The 8017-nt window shown below is 45.0% G+C and overlaps 1 protein-coding gene across 1 annotated transcript; it reads left to right on the top strand.

Annotated features, from left to right (window-relative positions):
- Positions 1–433: 433 nt before the first annotated feature.
- ADAP2 (ArfGAP with dual PH domains 2) lies at positions 434–7187 on the top strand. The gene is made up of 10 exons (XM_009695967.1): positions 434–500; positions 1067–1197; positions 1893–1984; positions 2117–2202; positions 2559–2668; positions 3339–3485; positions 4215–4298; positions 4668–4730; positions 6125–6202; positions 6799–7187. The coding sequence occupies exons 1-10, from the start codon at positions 434–436 to the stop codon at positions 7015–7017; spliced, it is 1077 nt and encodes a 358-aa protein (XP_009694269.1). The 3' UTR covers positions 7018–7187.
- Positions 7188–8017: the final 830 nt, after the last annotated feature.

The raw sequence follows: 8017 nt of genomic DNA, 5'->3' as shown, positions 1-8017 counted from the left end.
AGGAGTGCTGATCCCTGTTCGCTCAGTTCCTGAAAGCGGGACCCATCGTCACCTGTCACTTGGTGTAGCACAGAGGCAGGAGCAGGTGGTTTCCTGAGGCGGGCAGTGGTCCCGCTCTCGGAGGTGCCCATTCAGGGGGGCCCCGAGGGGCTGCCGGGCGCCAGGCAGTCAGGACACGGCTCTCCTCGGCCAGGCAGGGGCAGGGGCCCCGCGGGGCGAGGAGAGGACAGCGGGGGACAGGAAGTGGCCTTAGCGCACCAGCAGCTTCCCCACAGTTATTTGTGGACAGCGTACAAGGCCGGGGAATGAGAGTGTGTGGGGTGGTTTTCCAGCTCTGGAGGGGAACGACTCTGCACTGGGGCTGGTGCAGAAAAAGGCACTGAAGAGCCTGCTGGAAAGCCCACACCGGGCTGGCACTGTGTGCTTGTTCGAGATGGCAGTCACCCTCACTGAAGCGAGCAGTCAATCACTAGCCTACAGCAGCTGCAAGAAGCTGACAAGTACCTTCTGTTTGATGTGATAAGGGAGAAGCAGAGGGCAACATGGTGACAGTGGCGGTCCAAGGAAATGGTCTTGTCAGAGCACTCAGAATGCCCCTAAGCATCAACCTGTTAAGGCCACTTCAGGGGATGCAGCAGCAGGCAAGAGCAGGAGCTTTCGTGGGCAGTGGACACGAGTCCTCGCTCTAGGTGGTTGTGCTCTGTTGTGCTCTAGGTAGTGCTCACTGTCCGCAACATCCTTCCATTGTTAATTCAGCAACAGCAGCTTTTCATGCAGAAATAATAATTAGCTGATCTTTTACATCACTACTCGGCTGCCTTCACAGTCACATTAATTTTTAAACAAATAGTCGGTGAAAGAGCCTACAAATGCAGGGGCTGCATTCTTCACTGGGGAAAGCAAGTGCTGTTCCTCTGAACACAGTGAAGTGACAGCCATTAACAGTGGCGTGGGATTTGATGTACTGTGTGTGAAGCCTGGTCTGTGCATCAGATGTACTTTTTCGCCCTTGGCAGTGGCTCTGCCTTTTCCCGTGTATTAGTTCATTCTTTGTGTTTGTATCTAGATCCAGAGTGGGCTTCTTACAAACTTGGAATATTCATTTGTTTGAACTGCTCTGGAATCCATCGCAATCTTCCTCAGATCAGCAGGGTCAAATCCCTTCGGCTTGACTTCTGGGAGAACGATCTTATAGAGGTACAGAGGAAAAAGCAGTAATGCATTTACTTTTCTACGCATTTCATCATAACCTCCTCTGCCTCGTAATGTGTCGTCCACCATGAACAGAGGAACAAAGCCACCCAGAGCCAAGTTAACTCCGTGGGTAACTTTAGGGGTTTTTTTTTATGACCTACTCAAATCACACTGACAGGTGACCGTGTTTCTAACATCCTGCAGTGTACTTTTTTTTTTTAATAGCACACAGTAACTCCTCACTGTGGTTTAGAAGCCCACAGGTATTTCCAGATAGTATGTTCTATTTGGAAATCAACATGCCCTTCTTAAATATTGGTTCAGCCTCTCATCTTGCAGTTCAGTTGTGTTAATAATACAGTCAAAGTTAATGTCTAGGAGGAATTGAAGGTGTTAGAGAGATCATAAACATATAGTTTTTCTCCTCATTTTCTCTTGTTCTTTTAATCAACAACTGCAATCTTGTGTTTCTTCCCATCTGGTTCAGAACTGTAAATGCTGAAAACAGCTCAGCCACCTAAAACGTGCAAACTATAGTGCCAAAGGGAACTTATAAATGTATGTAGAGACCCACTGAGAGTTATGGCGAGACTGAGCAAAAAGTGCAGAGCTCCCTTTGATACAAGTTTGTTTTATGTTTATGACATGGTATTGACTTTGCAGCTGCACACCTAACTGTAACTTCTTTTGTATTTCAGTTTATGAAGAAGCACGGGAATCTCTGTGCCAAAGCTATATATGAGGCGAAAGTCCCTCCCTACTATTACATCCCCCAGTCCTGTGATTGCTTGTAAGTTGATGGTGTATTCACTGCTGCAGACCTTTACAGCCATTGAACTACTGCTTCCCTTTACAGGTCTCTGGTTGGTTGATGAAAATAGAGTAGAGGCAGATCAGCTTTATCCATGTTTTCCTCTTTCAGGGTTTTAAGAGAGCAATGGATTAGAGCTAAATATGAGCGTGAGGAATTTGTTGCCACCCGAGTCTGCCAAGATCCTTGTTCTGCAGGTAAAAGTTAGGATTGTCAGGGAAAAGATGTTAGCCTTAAGGCCAACAGCACAGTGTTCTGTTTGCAACTTGGAAGATCTTTAAGGTTGGCTTGTCATATTTGAACTGTTGGATGTGCAGGCCTTGCTTTGAGTCTAACCTTGAGAAGAGGCTCCTAAGAAAAGGCGCTTGGACAAATACAAAGGTGTATTCAGATGTTACAGTTCTCTAGTTCTCCACTGATCTTTTTTTTTCACATGACATGAAAATTCTCAGATGGAGAAGAGACTTGAAACTCTGTGCCACATCACCGTTTAGTTAAACAGTCCTGTTATTGTGCTGCCCTTCTCTGACACTTACCTTGGTCCGATCTGCAGGCAGCCGTGAAGGATTCCTCTGGAAGCGTGGGCGGGAAAGCAGACAGTTCCAGAAGAGGCGATTTCTCCTGTCAGCAAGGGAAGGGGTGATGAAGTATTACACCAAAGAAGTGAGTTCCTCAGCCAGAGTTGGCCATAGATAGCCATAGAGCCATCCTCAGACCCTGCTCTTCACTGGGAAAAACCGTCATAAACAGCTTTGTCTCTAGTTTTGCAGCCAGGTCAGCCTGTGTTTGGAGGAGCCCAAATGTCTTTTCATTAACATATGTGGTATCTTAAGCAATTGCTCTTTTGGATTTAGCCCTTTTCCTCATCCCTTATCTTAACCCTGCAGCCTCCTTTTGCTTAGTGAACAAAGGAAATGGATACTGGCAGTTGAACAGCAAGATGAAGAAGAGATCTGTTAGCAGCTGTTACCTCTTATATTACCAAAATATTCTCACATCAACTGCTGCAGCAGCATCCTCAACATGTCTCCCTTCTGTGGGAGAGTGTAGCTAATTGTTCTCCAACTATGAGGCTGGAGATAGACCCATCCCTTGCAGTTCAGACACATCTATCTCAAATAGCGACCCAGATTGTCAAGGAAATGGAATCACTCTTTGTAAGTGATTTTATGTAGGATGCTATTAAGGCTTTATATTTCAGGTATATCCAATATTTAGATATTTTAGGATGTCTGCTTTCTCTTCAGTAGAGATCTAGTTCTCATACAGCTAATCTGTCCTCCATTACCTTCCCTGAGAGCACTTTAATACAGTAATGCTTTTCATTTCACAGTCTAGAGGTCCAAAAGCCATTATCAGCATTAAGAATCTGAATGCAATGTTCCAGACAGAGAAAATCCACCATGCTCACGGGCTGCAGATCACATACAACACAGATGGCCAAACAAGGAACCTTTTTGTCTATCACGAAAGTGGAAAGGTGAATACCATGGAGATTTTGGAATAAGCAAGATGCTTAGATCTTTGATCTATATTTTGGAAGAGAGACCCTGTTTCTGCAGGGTCTGGTGTTATTTGAAGTCACTATGACTTGTAGAATATAGAAAGCTGGAGAGTTTGACACTAATAACTGTAACATCTCGCTCCTATTCTGTTGGTGCATATATTCAGCTTCACACCCTGAATAGTCTTCGGGCTTCAGTGGGGCACATATGTAAATCTCGGTAAGGTAACTGTCTCATGGTTTTATACAATTCTGTGATTATATTCTTTGAAGCCTTCTTGACACACATACAAAATATTGTTCTGCCTTATTTCCAGGTAAACAATCATAATTTTAAGAAGTATGTCTATGGCCTTTGTTAGATTTCTTTTTCTTCCCTTGTCCTAGTTCTCATGTCTTTCCAGGTACAAAGGTTTTCAAACAATCCATAACTGAATCAACTGAAAAAGCCTGTGTACACAGACTTGGGTGACTGTCCATGCTGAGAATGTCTGGGACCTCCCTGGAGGGCCATTTGTAAATTATTTTGGAGGCTCAATGTTTTTCAGGTGTGTGGGACAAGTCACTGACTCTGTCTGCCCCTTGGGGAGAAAGTACATCTTTGCAAAGAGGTCACAAGGAAGGAGAAAGGCGTTTTGGAGAGGCAGCAGTCTTACTCCTGCTTGTTATTCTTGTCTTTATGTTTGTATTTGCTGTTTTCCCTAGGAGATTGTCGACTGGTTCAATGCCATTCGGGCAGCACGTTACCATTATCTCAGAACAACTTTCCCAACTGTCCCTGAGCCTGAGGTGAGAACTGAACAGGGCTTGAAGCAGTCTGTGCAAACATAGCATGGGAAAATATTTTCTTATTTCTTCTGCCAGAGTCAGGTGCTCAAACAGCAGCATATGGGTCTTGGGAATGGACAGAAGAGGTAGAAGGAAAGGCCACACTGGATAACATGCAAAAACATAGTCAACATCTAAGGCCTAAAAGTCTCTATGTAGTCCTTATAAAGTGTAATCTTTCAAATATTTTAGGTTCCTTCTTATTTCAGACTTCCTTTTACTGAGCAGCCAAAAAAACCCAGACCCCAAAAACCAAAATTGAAACAGAACAGAAAAGCAAGCTTGAATAAGACAGACTTTTTGTGTGTGTGTGTGTTTGTGTTCTCCTAGCTCATACCCAGGATCACAAGAAATTATGTCAAAGAAGGATATATGGAGAAAACAGGACCAAAAGTAAGTGCGTACTTGGCAGTACACGAACAAGATTATTCCAGATGGAGAATATTTGATAATTCTGTGATGTTTACTAGTAAACGATTTGTTGAGTGACTATATGCTTCCTGGGTCGATAAACGACATTATATTCAAGCCTGTCATGTTCTTTGGGATCATGTTTTATTTTGTGTGGAAAATAAGACTGGGAAGAAGAATCCTCCTTGAAGAGTAAGCAAGATGGATTAGCTGGCAGTGGATGTGCAAAGTCCTGTTACGCAACCCTAAATAGATTGCTGTATCTGCTAACTGCAGCTCTAGAACTGCAGCTCCTGCTAGAACAGAACATCACATGCTGACTCCCCTACTTCCCTGTTTCTCTTAAAGTCAGTAGCACATAAGTCTCATCTGCTTATAGCAGCGAACTATGATTGAGTAAATTCTCCACAGCGAAGCCTATGGTTTGGTTTGGGTTTTTATGGGGAAAGTATTTGGGCCACAACTCCGTGGAACAGGAGAGAGATTTCAGGCACCGGTGAAGAAGGAGATAAAGATCTGAGATCTTGTTTGAACATTGCTGCTTCTTGCCTTGCTCTCCTCTGAGTGAACCGTGAGCTAAAGTCCCATTATAAAGTCCAGCGATGTAATGCTGATACCGAATATGCTGGGGTTTTTGGCCTGGCGTGAACCGTGAGCTAAAGTCCCATTATAAAGTTCAGCGATGTAATGCTGATACTGAATATGCTGGGGTTTTTGGCCTGGTTCAGTGCCAGTGTCCCAATACATCTTCCTGCAGGTACTTGCACAGAGAGTACTCAGAGGTACAAGCATGAAAGATTGTGGGTTTTTTCTCCTGAGGCCTAAATTCTGCTCAAACTGAGTGAGCCCTAGAAGAGGACCCTTCAGTTCAGCACAGAGCAATGAATATCTGAGGGAATGGTCAGATGAGTGCAGTTGGTGGAATTAGAACTTTTAAAAAAAAACTACCTTTGTGCATGCCACAATGCTAGGGACAACCCCCCAAACCAAGATGTTATAATTGATTGCACACTCTCCTCATTATCACCACTGGCCCATGGATCATTCTCTGTAGTGCTTTCAATTAATCCATTTGTTGCAACTTTCTTAATCCTGATAATTTGATCACTGGTAGAACCAAATCTCCCTGCCTTACCCAAAGGATTGTTGTTGAACAATCCTTTCTCCCTAGTGTGAGAACAATCGTTCTCCCTAGTGTGAACCCAGGGAGAAGGGAGGTGAGGGCTGCACACAGCAGTGACTCGTGTTACCAGTTACAGGGATTAATGAAACAACTCAAGCTCTGAGTCATTTAAGCAGTCTAGGGATCTGCCTTGAATAGGCCAAACTCCCCTTTGGGACTTGGTCTTTAAAGAACTTCTACCATCTCTTTGCAGCAGAAGGAGGCCTTTAAGGTGCGCTGGTTCTGCCTGGATTCTCAAGAAAGGAACCTGATGTACCTTAAAAATCCACTGGTAAGAAGAGCGTTCTTCGCTGTTCCACAAGCCCCTTCATGAAGTTGGGTGGGGAGGAAGGATCTCTTCTCATCCAGCAATGCCAGTGGCTGTGCAAGACTGAAGCAGGCTCAGTCTGAAGAGCTTATCTCCCTTGTCAATGGATCTCTTTGAATCTGGGCTGTTTGGAAACTCTGGCCCTTACAGTGGCTGTGAGGAAGATCTAAGTCTTTTAAGCTGCTACTGCCTGTAGCATTTATGCTCACTTTCTCCCAGCCCTATTGCTGCTGTGCCTGTAACCTTTGGCAAGATGAGCGATATACCAATAACAGAGGCTTGACAGCCCCAATATCCTGCTTCCTAGCACTGTTCTAGCCATGAGAATATTCCTCCTGAACACCCACCAACCATCTCTGTAAGGGTGGGTGCCTACCTCCTTCTTCTGAGAATGTCCTTGAGTGTAAAAAAAACTCCAGTGCGTTTCCTGCTGCCTGTCACCAAATCGGTGTCCCCTTCACACATCCCCAGTTCCTGTTCCATGTCAAAGGGTAGAACAGTGTCTGCTGGAGCTGCGCTGTCCCATGGCTAATGGCTGTCTTCTGCTTCCTTCTCTCTAGGATGCATTTGCACAGGGCCAGGTTTATATTGGAAGGATGGAGGAGGGATATGAAGTACGAGCTGGCTTGCCACAGGGAGTCCAGACGAAGAAGAGGAAACCAGCGATCACTGTGGTCACGCCAATGAGGGAGTTTGTGTTTATATGTGAGAACGAGAGGGAGCAGAGGGAGTGGATAGATGCCTTAAATGGAGTCATTGCCCAACCTTTGACTGGTTAAGACTGGCACTGAGTTCTGGTGAACTGCACTTCTTGGGCTCTGTTCAGCATTGCTCTGTGGCCTCTTTCTGTTGGCAAGGATGGTGCTCAAGGCCTTGCAGTGACTCTAGTACAAAGGGCTCCTTCCTTCAACAGCCACAGGCACAGGAAAGGTGGCAACAGAGAAATGAGTAAGAGGGAGTGCAGATACTCAGAAATTATCTGTGCCCCTGCAGAACCTTGCTTGAAGTGCCTTCTCTCTTCCTACCCTTCTCTGCTTTTGAGCAGAGGAGGCCTTCCTAGCCTGACATAGGGAGGAATCATCCAGTGTTGTCTTACAGGAAAAAAAAAACAAAACCAACCCAAAACAAACCAAAAAAAAAACACAAAAAAACACAAAGTCAGTGAAGAAAGTCTGATCCCAGAAGCGCTGGCGTGCATTTCCTTGAGGACTCCTGCAGGTGCTGTTACATCAGCTCCTCCTTTTCTTGCCTTGGTCTGATGTCAGAAGGACTCCTATACATCCTGAAGGAGATACCTGACAATCCAGCCAGTAGCATATATCCTGCCAGTGAGTGGGGTCATCCCCTACATGAGTACATAGGGACAGTGACCAAGAGGCAAAGATACTGTCTCCTATCAGGAAGATGCAGGGTATCCTGTTGGATAGATCTAAGATACTAGTTCATGCTGGAGTCACTGGATGTCCTTCTCGGGGAGGAGCAGAGTCAGGCAGCTACATTCCACCTGTTTGCAGCTCCTGTCCAGAAAAGGACATGGTTGCTTTCAATAGAGTGGGTTTAATGTCTCTTACAGTGTTACCTTTCTGGCACAGTAAAAATAAAAGTCAAATTTGAATTGTGGAGGATACTGTAATGGAATCACTCTAATGACAAATAACCCTAGCTCCTTGCTTTCAACCGTCTCTGCTGTTTGACTTTCTTGTGAGCGGCAAATCCAACATGTGAGGACCAAATTTTTCCAAAGCAACTCCACATAGTGCCCCGGCAAACACATCACGA

This window comes from Cariama cristata, unplaced genomic scaffold (assembly GCF_000690535.1).
Source record: "Cariama cristata isolate BGI_N322 unplaced genomic scaffold, ASM69053v1 scaffold9732, whole genome shotgun sequence".
Lineage (NCBI taxonomy): Eukaryota > Metazoa > Chordata > Aves > Cariamiformes > Cariamidae > Cariama > Cariama cristata.
The sequence above is the reverse complement of the archived record's forward strand: the minus strand, read 5'-3'. Positions and strand labels throughout refer to the sequence as shown.